Source organism: Harpegnathos saltator, unplaced genomic scaffold (genome assembly GCF_003227715.2).
Source record: "Harpegnathos saltator strain DR-91 unplaced genomic scaffold, Hsal_v8.6 scaffold237, whole genome shotgun sequence".
In the NCBI taxonomy this organism is placed as follows: Eukaryota; Metazoa; Arthropoda; class Insecta; order Hymenoptera; family Formicidae; genus Harpegnathos; species Harpegnathos saltator.
In genome coordinates, this window is record NW_020230025.1 from 843,759 (window position 1) to 856,402 (window position 12,644).

A 12,644-nucleotide genomic window follows, 5' to 3' on the forward strand; every position below is an offset into this window, starting at 1 on the left:
ATTGAGTATTTTTAATATTTTAGTATTTTTATATCGAGTAGTTTGTATCTAAAACTAGGCTTTAATAAAAAAAAAATTGCATTAACATTTATTTTCTCACACCTTATATTAAAACAGATCAAAATTAATATGTTAGTATATTTTAATTCTTTTAAAATTATATTGCTGTGTAAACATTTTCTTATATGCAAGGACATTTTGCAAAGACACAGTGTCATTCACATTTTAAATTAAGCGCTAAAAAATTTAATGGCCTCACTTCCGTGCACGATGACGGAAATTCTCTTCCTGTTCATCGTTGTGCGAAATATCCGGCACGATGAAGGCTAAGGGTGAAGTAAGTAATTTTTGCTTATTTTCTAGAGATTAGAATAAAAAATAATGTCAAAAACTATTCCCTCTCTTTTGACGTGTTAGGCATTTGCACAGAATTTATATGAAAGCACAAGTTTCATACTATAATACTTGGCACAACATCCCCTATGTCCATAACCTATGTCGTGCATGTCACACATACCTGAAAACACGGTGATCTATATTGATCACTATATCAAAAGAGAAAAAATATCACACATGCCACATAATTCTTCAATTAATTTAAAATGAAAATCTGGAAATAATATTTCTGTTTTCTTATTTTCAGTTGAAGGAATTTGAAGTGATAGGGCGTAAGCTCCCTACGGAAAAGGAGAAAACTACACCTTTGTATAAAATGAGAATATTCGCTCCTGATGCTATAGTTGCCAAATCCAGATTTTGGTATTTCTTGCGTCAATTGAAGAAGTTTAAGAAGTCTACCGGAGAAATTGTATCTCTTAAACAGGTACTTACAATGGAATTATATTAAACAATATTATCCAATAATAGATTAATTTTCTCACTAACTATAACAAAGAAGACAACATATGGAATAAATATTTTAGATTCCAGAGAAAATACCCATTAAGATCAAGAACTTTGGCATCTGGTTGAGATATGACTCTCGTTCTGGCACACACAATATGTACAGAGAATATAGAGATCTCTCTGTCAGCGGAGCCATCACCCAATGCTATAGAGATATGGGTGCACGTCATCGTGCAAGAGCACATTCTATACAGATTATTAAAGTGGAAGTTGTAAAGGCTGCAAACTGCCGCAGGCCACAGATCAAGCAATTCCACGACTCTAAAATTAAGTTCCCTCTACCTAAGAGGATCCATCACAGAAATCGAATGCCATTATTCAGTGTTCGTAAGCCGCGTACCTACTTCCTTTAAATACTATCTACGTAACATTGTACATAACATCAAAGAAAATAAAAATCCTCGATATAATTTTTTTGTAATGTATAGTTTCATATTTTTTTATATACATCCATTCCGATATACATTTAAATCATTTGGTTAAACTTTATTTCAAAGGAAATATTAATTTTGAAAAGTAATTTGTATAATACACAAAGTAATACTTGTAGTTCGAATTTCAGTTCAAAATCCGTATAGCAACGTAACAGTCTAAAGTCGGTTGCACACCAGACGCGGTAATTGTTGCTGCGCGGCGGAAGTTAGTTAGGGAATATCGCAGTAACCAATCAGTGTCTCACATGCCACATGTTTCGTAAATACTATTTCCGGATAAGCAAGATGTGAATGGCTGCCGCAGTATTCTCTAGCCGCGCGGAAAACTGTCGCGCCCTGTATGCAACCGGCCTTACCTGTGTACTGTCAAGGAGAAACCTGCGGCTGGATTCTGTAACTCGTTATTGGAGTTAATGGGTGCTTATGATAACGAGAGTGGAGCGAGTGAGATCTGGATCTGGAGAGTACACACTCCCATCTACAACTATTATATTTCATGGCTGCTCCTACTCCCATGCCTAATCCTACTCCCTTGTTGTCTCATAGTGACTATGTTTACACAGCCCAATTTACGCCAAAGTTATAAACATCGATGTTATAACTACTGACGTTAGATGCCGTGTAAACACTCCTTTACGACGAAGTTATTACATTGATTGATAGTAACTCAAAGTCATTTGGTGAAGAGGCGTAAGCCAACGGCACGCGGTGCTTGTTTTCGTGCTGGATTGCTTGCTGGATGAAAATATTGCGTTCTGATTGGTGCATTTCCGAAGATGGATGGAAATGCACCAATCAGAACGCAGTATTTTCATTCAGCAAGCAATCCAGCACGAAAACAAGCACCGTGTGCCGCTGGCTTAAGAGTTTCTACATCGACGTGTAGACGTCGATGTAGAAACGTCGAAGGAAGACGTGTAAACGGACGCAGTGTAAATATGACAATAATACCAATATAAAAATTGAACATCTTAACTTGATTGTAAAATTGATTTATGTCGTGAAAATTATAATACGGGTCCGAGATCAAGCAAATGATTTGGTGGTGTTCAATTCAACAAATGTAATATAATTTCTTTCTGACGCTTTCGCCGTTTAATCAAAATATTTCGTACATATAGTATATATTGCATCGTCATATTTTCTACTATTTTCAAATATATAGCAACAAACGAGCGTACACTTTCTATATTTTCCATGATTAATTTTTTCCAAAATTGATAACCTAAAATTTTAATTTCATTTTTAGTTAAATATATTTTATTATATAAATTTCACTATATAGATATATACATATTTTATAATTTTCAAATTCATAATATAACCTAAAAGTTCACTTTATTTGTTGATTTATTTACATACTATTCTTTTCATATTCTAATACTTTTATATTCAGACTACAATCACAATCATTTCATTTTTCGGCCTTTTATATTGGTAGTAATGGAAATCCTTGACTCACTCGAAAGTTATTAAGTTATTTCAAATAGATAAGCGTAAATGTGTAAACGCAACTCGCTTTAAGTAGGAGTTATAACATTAGCGTTATTAAGTCGAAGTTAGAAGTCGTATAAACGTAGTCAATATTAAATTTTAAGTGAAATCGTATTTATTTAGTCACTAATCGCTCACTGAGCGGTTTTCTCCGCTTAACGCAATGATTGTTGACATACTTATGTCATACCACGTATATTTCATTTCTCGCCTTTCGTTGTGAGTTACTGCGTAGGCGTGCTCCACAGGCGGAGCAGCAGCTTTCATCTTTCTCAAGTCGGGATATGTCCCGAAAGTCATTAAAAAAAAAGTGACAACTTTTATGTCCATGACCGTACGTCCATTGAACGTCCTATGTCCGAAGTTGTGACAAACGTATATCCTATGGACGTCTTTTGTAAAAAAAATGGACATATAACGGACGTCCAATGGACATCCGTATGCTGTCTGGGGATACAGGAACGGTCCTTTGTCTCCCAAACTCAAGATACAGGAACGCTCTTTCGCCACAATATTGTCCTATATCAATCCTATTCTCACCATAAAGCTGGACTCTCAGTTCCCAGTAAGAAAAAAATGGATGTAGCACGGGCTGCCACTACATGCTGATTTTACCGCCGAAACCTGAAAGTGGGTTAGTATCGTAGTTCCTCTCTCAAAATGGATGCAGATGGCGCCCTTTCTTAGTGCTGATAATCGGTGTCGCCGAAAACGCCGTGTTGGCCGCTTTCAAGTTCCTCTTTGGTACTGTCCAAGTATCAACTACTCGGCACGATGAAAGCTAAGGGTGAAGTAAGTAATTTTTGTAAATTCCTTAGGAATAACAAATAAGACGAACATCGAAAACCTCCTCTGAGTTTATGCGACAGATGTCTACTCAAAATTTAATGATGAAATCATTAAACAGAGTTTTAATTTATATTTGACACCGCTTAACCTATTATGTGTTCCACCAACATGTGCTTTCACATAATTATCCGATTACTTTAAAATGAATATCTTAAAATAATCATTCTCTTATTTGTAGTTAAAAGAATTCGAGGTAATAGGGCGTAAGCTCCCTACGGAAAAAGAAAAAACTACGCCACTGTACAAAATGAGAATATTCGCCCCTGATGCTATTGTTGCGAAATCCAGATTTTGGTACTTCTTGCGTCAATTGAAGAAGTTTAAGAAGTCTACCGGAGAGATTGTATCTCTTAAGCAGGTATGTTATGCAGGTGTTTTAACAGAATATTATTACAATTGTTAATGGATTGCTTTTATTGTGTTGCTAAAGAATACTGTATGTCTTCAATTATTTTAATTATAAACTAAAATATAACATAAAGAATAAATATTTTAAATATAACTTAAAGAATAAATATTTTAGATACCGGAAAAAACATCTGTTAAAATCAAGAATTTTGGAATCTGGTTGAGATATGACTCTCGTTCTGGTACACACAATATGTACAGAGAATATAGAGATCTCTCTGTCAGTGGAGCTATAACTCAATGTTATAGAGACATGGGTGCACGTCATCGTGCAAGAGCACATTCTATACAGATTATTAAGGTGGAAATTGTAAAGGCTGCAAACTGCCGCAGACCACAGATCAAGCAATTCCATGATTCCAAAATTAAGTTCCCTCTACCTAAAAGAATCCACCACAGAAATCGAATGCCACTGTTCAGTGTTCGTAAACCGCGTACTTATTTCCTTTAAATACTATGTACATAACATTGTATATATCAGTAAAGGGAATAAATATGCATTTAAAATATAATCTCTATAATTAATGTAATCCTTATTTTCCTTGTTTTTGCATTATTGATTTTGATATAATTAGATATGATTGAGTAAATTTTATATAAAAAAAATCTGAGATATAAAAGTAAACTTTGTAAAAATTTTGGATTTACATTTTATTTCCAAAAAGGAAATTGTTATTTGTTTTTTCTTTGTTAGTTTTATATTCATATAAAGATTTGCTGCTTATATTTGTGATCATTTTTTGTATCTGCGGGCTTAAAATTTATTTAAAAAAATAAAAATATCAAATACATGTATAAAGAAAAAAATGAACATTGATACACACACATACATACAGTGATGTGTCTTTCATGTTCTTTTTCAAAAGATTTTACACTATTATTTAAAAATTAAAGGCAAATCGGAAATATATGAAATACATTAATATATCAATAACAGATGAATTCCATACATTTTTGTACAGTTAGTAAGCAGTCACATGACAGATGTACGTATTTTTCCACCATACGTGTATGACTCATACACGTATGAGACTAGATGTATCGTGATTTTACCGCATAGAAACTTTGATCCCAAGGAAAAACGTAGTAAATTGTGAGATTATTATTTGTATTCATTTCACATCCATATTTTATTCATCAATTGAAATTGAACAATATAATGAACGATATAACATGTGACATTGCATTAATATACTTTATTTACATTATCTCGCGTCATCTATATTAGTTAGGTTAGGTTATGTCAGATGGACAGTTGGCACATTGTCACATTACGACACGTTACTTGCTAGCGTAACAGTCTTACCAAAAATTCATAATAATGTTCAAATTTATAATACAGATTAATGTTACGTCAAAACATTGCGTTGTTACCACAGCATTTTTGTTATAGTGTAATGAGCAAAAACATCATATCTCATGGATTGTTCACACAATTTTTCGATAAAAATATTTCGTCCGATTTCCCTGATAAAGCCAAGAGAATTTTCATTGTATTGTGATATTGTATATGATGTTACTGCCATTTGTTGACAGATTAAATGGGTCAATTTCATAACACTACCATGACTTCTACTCGTGTAACATTTGACGAAAAAGGCGATAATGGACTTGTCCTCTGTGACAAATATATTCCTGCTGAACTATTGATGGAAATCTTCTGTAACGCCAATATCAAAACCTTGTTAAATTGTCAATTAGTATGCAAACGCTGGAAAATGCTGATACAAAGTTATGTTTGGCGCAAGAAAGCAGAATTGGCACTGGCCAAGTCACTTCCTCGACATCAGGATATGCATTGGAGCGTATTCTATTTAATATGCAAGAAAAAACCATTTGAGAGAAATTTGATAAAAAATCATTCCGGAGAACATAAAAACATTGGAATTCATTGGCAAATTGTCAAACAAGGTGGGGATCACTGGATAGTTGAGAATCCACCTATAGGTGTACCAGAGTTACCATTGACAGAACCAGTATTTGAAGGGAAACAAAGTTGTTTTGTGACATCTTATAATCTTTGTTTAAAAATACAAGAAATAGATCTAATAGCTGAGGGATTAACTCCATATGTACTAGATGTGTTGCAACCACCTATAAAGGTATAATAAAAATTATATAAGGTTGCATTGAAACTATAGTTACAGGTATGATAACATATAGCATTATAGGTGAGTGAATGGTATAGCTGTCGGTGGGATTGTCCAGCAATCTATGAATGTCAATTTAAGTTATTAAGAGAAACTAATATTGAATGCTCGCCACTAGATGTGTTTGAAATATATGAAGACTTAGAGGGGGAAAAACAGAATAAGTGGTTTTGTGTGAGTTATCTTAATAAATAGTTTAGTAATGAAAATTAAGTTTATTATATATTATTTTTTAATTAATTATGATATATTTTACTGTACAGGCCTCACATATATTCAAAGATTATGGACCTGGTGTCAGAAAAATCGGTTTTATTCATGGTGGAAAAGATAAATCATTTTGGGCAGGACACTATGGTAGTAAAATGGCTGGTGCATGTGTTTGTGTAATGGTCCCACCAGTTGTCCAGTATAATCATGATAAGAGTACAACAACGCCCGATAAGTAATATTCATTTCATCATCAATAACACAAACATTACAAATTAGCTTTCTTATTCTCAAAATGTTTTACTTAAAAATTAAATATTCTAAATAATTATACAAAATTCTCCTTTCTTTAGTAACTTTCTCTTAAATAATTCTCTTTCTTTAGTAACTTGTTGCATTTATATTTTCACAAAACAATTGTATCATAATAACTTATATTTCTTGCAAGTATTTTATATATCTGTTATTATAAAAGTATATAATCGAGGTTACAATAATTTTGTTGTCAACTTATATGTATATGTATGTATGAAAAATTATATATGTAATACATATAAGAAATGCATAATTATATATATATATATATATACAAATTGCTACATTAAACAAATAAAATATACAATGCAAAGTTCGTAAATAACATTAAATAAAAACTAATTTTTTTGTAAAATTTATTCACATATTTATTGTTAATTAACAGATTGTTGAGTATTACCAATGTTACATAAAATAAATATATTTTTAATAAAAATAAAATGTAAATGTTATTTATGCAACTGGAAAGCTATTTCAATTAAATTTTGAGGCGCAGAGTCTTGATAACATATGTATAATTCCTTTGGATGAGGACTTGTATAAAGCCGTCCAATTACCCAGAAAGCTGTATTTTCCCACTCAAATAGTACACCATGCTCTTTAACGGCGATTAAACTTCTATTGATAACGGTTTTATCCATATCCTGGTTCAACATTTTAAATCTCACTGTATTATGTAATAATCTATGGATAGCATGCACGCATTTGTTGAAGTTAGCAAGGATCTTATTATCCTTCGACATATTTTGAATAGGTATCGATGACAATAGAATTCCTTCTACCATATCTAAATGTACATAATGATACAGATAATTTTTATCACCTGTAGTTAACTTTTTTGGTATTAAATATTCAGCTTGGTTTAATAAGTTTTCTCGTATGTTAGATATATCTAATGCGAGCACGTGACTATCATTCTGTAAGAAAATTTATAAATATTATTTATGCTATGACATGTGCTGTGAATTTTGATTTTAGTACACCAACTCAAACGAATTTTTCAATGTTACGTAACACATCGATCAATAAGTCCCAGGACTAACTACTAAAACATTTGTTTGCCAAAATTCTTCTTTATTCATCAACATAGTCTCCTTCAAGAGCGATACATTCATTCCAACGCTTTCCTAACTTTTCTATGCCAGCCGTGTAGAACGATTTATCTTTGGTTTCAAAATAGGCGTTAGTTTCGGCAATCATTTCTTCATTGGAGCCAAATCTCTTTCTCTGGAGCATCTTTTTGAGGCCTGCGAACAGCCAATAATTGCTGGGGGCCAAATCTGGAGAATACGGTGGGTGCGGAAGCAATTCGAAGTTCAACTCATGCAATTTGGCCATCGTTACCATCGACTTGTGACACGGTGCACTGTCATAATGAAAGAGAACTTTTTTTTTCTTCATATGAGGCCGTTTTTTTGCAATTTCTGCCTTCAAACGCTCCAGTAACGCTATGTAATATTCGCTATTGATGGTTTTTCCCTTTTCAAGGTAATCGATGAATATTATACCATGCGCATCCCAAAATACGGAGGCCATAACCTTCCCGTCCGACTGTTGAGTTTTTAGTCGCTTCGGACGACTTTCACCGGATGCTCTCCACTCAGCTGACTGCCGATTTGATTCCGGAGTATAGTGGTGGATCCAAGTTTCATCCATTGTCACATACCGACGCAAAAACTCTTGTTTATTTCGCGTAAACAGTGCCAAACAGCGCTCTGAATCATCGATGCGTTGTTGTTTCTGTTCCATTCTGAGCAAACGCGGCACCCATTTCGAAAAAAGCTTTCTCATGACCAAATGTTCATGTAAAATAGTGTAAACACTACCAAATGATATCTTCAGGATGTCAGCTATCTCACGCAACTTTACTTTGCGATTTTCCATCACGATTTTGAGGGTTTTTTTTATGTTTTCTGGTGTAACAGCCTCATTTGGACGACCAGAGCGTTCAGCATCATTTGTGTCTGTACGACCGCGTTTGAAATCAGCATACCACCGACAAATGGTTGTTTTCGACGGAGCAGAGCCCGGATAACACTTTTCAAGCCATCGCTGAGTTTGAACGGTATTTTTTCCCATTAAAAAGCAATGTTTTATTAACACACGAAATTCGGTTTTTTCCATTGTTTTGAAAATAGCAAAAGTAGCGTCACTAAAACTACTCAATGACGGAATGTCATGAAAGTTTGACACGTAACTTCTAAAGATTGGTACTAACTGAGAATGGTATGGATTTGTTATTAGAGGCGTCATCTGTTGGTTAGTCCCGGGACTTATTGATCGATGTGTTATAAAATTTTTTTTTGACAACAGTTACCTTGTATATATCGATATCTGAGTCACTGTCGTCGGAGTATCTCGATGTAGAGTTGATTTTTTCTCTAGTTGCCCGTCTTCCAAGTATAGGCATCGCCTCATCACTCATTTCGCTAATGCCACCTGTTCCTTGGCTGAGTGAATCTTCAGACGTTTGTAAGGAATACACTAAATGCATATGACAAATGCTGATATTATTATATATTTTACAGTATAGATCAATTTATTAGTAATAAATACTAAATCGTGAAAAAATATGACGATAAACACGAGAGATTCCCGAATTTCTTTGTTACGTCCTGAAATTTCAACTTACCGGAACCCGAAATCATAGGACTTTCTTCAGGACTACGTTTCTTCAAGATAGAAGGCAATTCTTGCGGCTTTTTGTTAGTAGCAGGATTAAAATTCTGCTTAGATATTGCGGTTTGTGCATCGGACGATTTTATTAAACTAAATAGGTTTTCTGTTATACTGGATGAAGACTTCGTCATTATATGTTCCTCATACGGTATTACTTCTGGCCTAGTATTAGACATAATCCACTTCGAAGCTAAAGTTGTGACTCCTATCTTTTGTATATGCTTCAATGTTTCTTGGGCTTCTTCCACATAAAATACATCTGGACCTATCGCATCGTTGTATCTATATTTGATAATATATTGTAAAATTTCAGTAAAAAGAGAAAATATCATTTCTGTAAGCCATGTGTAATGTGCACATAAATAATAATAACTATACTTACTTTGCAGTACATCCTCCAGACTCCAACAGAACTGCTAACAAATCATGTCCATACGCAACAACTAATAAAAACCATTTCCCATCAGGTATTAATAATTGATCATTGTCGTTACCACTGACGTTGCCACGATTACAGGATGATGGATAAATTTGTTTCCACAAAACGAGACATTTTATCTGTTCCTGATTCATCAGATTCAATAGACCATTGTGTCTTAGAAACGAATGTACATCGATTAAGTCTTCGTGAGGTAAATGAGATCCCAAAAGGTAACACTTATGATAAACGCAGCTACCTAATATAGTATATAGCCTCTGACAATCCATCGGATCCTCGTTCTATTAAATATGAATATCTATTAAATCTTCAACATTATCGATTTACAATTTAACACAAGTATATTCCTTTTTTTATTCAGACTGTAAGTTTAAAGAGAGATATATCAATATACCCAATCTCTGTAATCCATAGCTTCCATTTCACTCAATGCAGCATCTATTTGAATTTGTGCATCTCTAGGTAATTGTATAAAATTTGCCACTGAGAAAGCACTCCTAAATTTGTAATTTTCCGTATTTTCTACAGTATTTTGTGGCTCGACCATATGTTTCTTGGCCTCGATATCGTTAGACGAATCTTTGATATTTATTAATCTGTGCATAATCAATATAAACAAATGATCCAAAGAAGACTGATTTTCTGAAGTAGTGAAACACTTTGTCAGCGACTGATAAGTGAATTCTAACATTCTGACTACATCTTCCGTAATTTTTACAGCTTCCTGTACGGTACACCTATAACAATGACAAATATTCATTAGCGCGATCTCAATATCTTTTTTCATTTATGTTACTTAAACAAAACTCACCATCTCTCAGGTAAAGCTATCAAAAGCAACTCATCATCGTGAGATGTATATACAATGTGCATTTTTTCTTCACCTATGTAGACAGTTGTACTAGAAAATATATATATTATATGACGCATATTGTTTATCGTATACAATATTAACATACATCTGTATACCTGACAGGTTGTGGGCCTGTTATACTGGGTAACAAATGATTAAGAGTTATAAAAGCTCCTCTTGCTGTGCACAAAGAGGAATACACATTTTTAGTTTCAGATCGCGGAAATGTGTACAATACACCCTGCAATTCTTGTCCCATTTCCGAAAGATCCGCTGTTTTTAAATATATTACACCCAGTGGATAATTTAATAAGGATTCCATGTAGAGATTGTTGTTTTCTTTATTTACTAGATATTGGACTAATGTCGATTGCTGGAAATATACAACTGATATATCGTTGCTTTGTGCACAATATCTCTTATCTATATATATATGCATATTTGTATAAGAATATAATTACTTTTGGTTCATTTATTCGAGATAGCTTAGCAGTAACATCCACACCAGCCACTCTTTGCAATTCTAACGTTACCTTCGAACAAAAAGATAAAATCTCTCATTGAAGAGTTTTAAGATAAATATGAAAATTTTGATTATTATTATTAATTATATATCTATAACTAGATAAGTTTGTTAATTCTTACGTTTGACGGTGTAGTAATTTCAGACAATATTTGATCTAAATTTTGGGAGGTAACATTATTGGAATTAATGCTTCGCAACCAGTCTCCAATTTTTATATTCTTGTTCTTCATGGCTTCACCGTCCGGTATAAATCCAGCTACCATAACTCTTACTTTATCTGAAAATATACCTGGTGTAATGCCAAAATATGCTTCGCATAAGGTCGCTCTTCTTCCCAACTTGTGCCTTCTTTCAGGATCAATCCACAGTGTAACGTCACGAATTTCACCTGCCTGATCATTGTAAGTAAATACATAGACTGAAGTGATAATAAATAAATATTGACAGCACGATTTCTGATTAATACCTGAAAATCACGAAACGTGACTTCCTTGCTCCCAGTTGCATCTTTCTCCTGAGGAACAATGTTGCATGCCACTGTGCTGCTGTTAATCTTTTTATTTCTTGTACTCCAGCGTTTGCTTTCCTTACGTCTAATAAGTCGAAACAGCTTACCAGCTCTTGTACTACGGCGACGCGTTAACTCAGGTTGAGGATTGTCACTTTTACTGTCAAAAATTGTAAAATCTTCGAACAAACTCTCCACCGCTGATTCTACATAGAATACTTCTCCGCTAGGCCCGATCTCGGATTCCCATTCAACCACGGAACTGTAATTATAATTATAACAAATTATTAAAGAATATATCTTTCTGAATACATATGGATACATTTGAATTACCTATCGGTGTCTGAATAATATGATCCTGTGCTGGATCCACTGTCGCTTGCCCACCAATCGTGATCATTATCATCTTCATTGCAACTATTTGTAGAATATGGTTGATCAGGATATTTGCATCTAGATTTCAACAGTACACTTTTGCTGTCTATTTCGCCCATGTTTCAGTTAGAACTATTGTGATAAAAATCTTCGTTTCTCAATATCAAATTGTATAAATAAAAATAAAGATCATATAATCCTAAAGTATTAGACGTGTATTATATATATACAATATATTAATTTCACTTATATTTAGTCATGATCTAGTTTGTGCAGTTGTTCAGATTCAGGTTGGTTCAAAACCTACTACCTGATTGTACCTTAATGCACCTGGCATATAAAGATTTGGTGTAGGAGAGAGTGGGGGAAAAAACCTTTCACTACAGTATGTATGAAAGATGTAGCAAGGAACTTAATAGAAAAGAACATACGAACCTAAAGCTAAGTATTGATAGATGTTAAACATTTAAGAATATCCCCAGTAAATTTTCTATTAAA

General features: G+C 33.6%; 4 protein-coding genes across 5 annotated transcripts; 3 read left to right on the top strand and 1 right to left on the bottom strand.

The window, feature by feature from the left end:
* The first annotated feature begins 221 nt into the window (after positions 1 to 221).
* LOC105184736 (60S ribosomal protein L18a) lies at positions 222 to 1,316 on the top strand. The gene is made up of 3 exons (XM_011143704.3): positions 222 to 337; positions 644 to 823; positions 924 to 1,316. The coding sequence occupies exons 1-3, from the start codon at positions 320 to 322 to the stop codon at positions 1,257 to 1,259; spliced, it is 534 nt and encodes a 177-aa protein (XP_011142006.1). The 5' UTR covers positions 222 to 319; the 3' UTR covers positions 1,260 to 1,316.
* A 2,148-nt stretch (positions 1,317 to 3,464) lies between these two features.
* LOC105184737 (60S ribosomal protein L18a) lies at positions 3,465 to 4,603 on the top strand. The gene is made up of 3 exons (XM_011143705.3): positions 3,465 to 3,626; positions 3,862 to 4,041; positions 4,207 to 4,603. The coding sequence occupies exons 1-3, from the start codon at positions 3,609 to 3,611 to the stop codon at positions 4,540 to 4,542; spliced, it is 534 nt and encodes a 177-aa protein (XP_011142007.1). The 5' UTR covers positions 3,465 to 3,608; the 3' UTR covers positions 4,543 to 4,603.
* A 448-nt stretch (positions 4,604 to 5,051) lies between these two features.
* On the top strand, positions 5,052 to 6,916 carry LOC105184738 (F-box only protein 6). Of its 2 annotated transcripts, XM_011143706.3 has the most exons (4): positions 5,052 to 5,184; positions 5,628 to 6,193; positions 6,263 to 6,415; positions 6,505 to 6,915. In XM_011143706.3, exons 2-4 carry the CDS (start codon positions 5,633 to 5,635, stop codon positions 6,688 to 6,690), a joined length of 900 nt encoding a protein of 299 aa, XP_011142008.1. In that variant the 5' UTR covers positions 5,052 to 5,184; positions 5,628 to 5,632; the 3' UTR covers positions 6,691 to 6,915. The 2 variants fall into 2 exon arrangements, with proteins under 2 accessions (XP_011142008.1, XP_011142009.1); XM_011143707.3 differs by lacking the exon at positions 5,052 to 5,184 and having other exon boundaries at positions 5,233 to 6,193; positions 6,505 to 6,916.
* Positions 6,917 to 7,054: 138 nt separating this feature from the next.
* On the bottom strand, positions 7,055 to 12,631 carry in (inturned planar cell polarity protein). The gene is made up of 11 exons (XM_011143709.3): positions 12,105 to 12,631; positions 11,730 to 12,033; positions 11,383 to 11,655; positions 11,199 to 11,270; positions 10,854 to 11,110; positions 10,696 to 10,785; positions 10,279 to 10,621; positions 9,828 to 10,165; positions 9,399 to 9,727; positions 9,084 to 9,250; positions 7,055 to 7,683 (listed from the first exon to the last, which is right to left on the bottom strand). The coding sequence occupies exons 1-11, from the start codon at positions 12,263 to 12,265 to the stop codon at positions 7,216 to 7,218; spliced, it is 2,802 nt and encodes a 933-aa protein (XP_011142011.1). The 5' UTR covers positions 12,266 to 12,631; the 3' UTR covers positions 7,055 to 7,215.
* Positions 12,632 to 12,644: the final 13 nt, after the last annotated feature.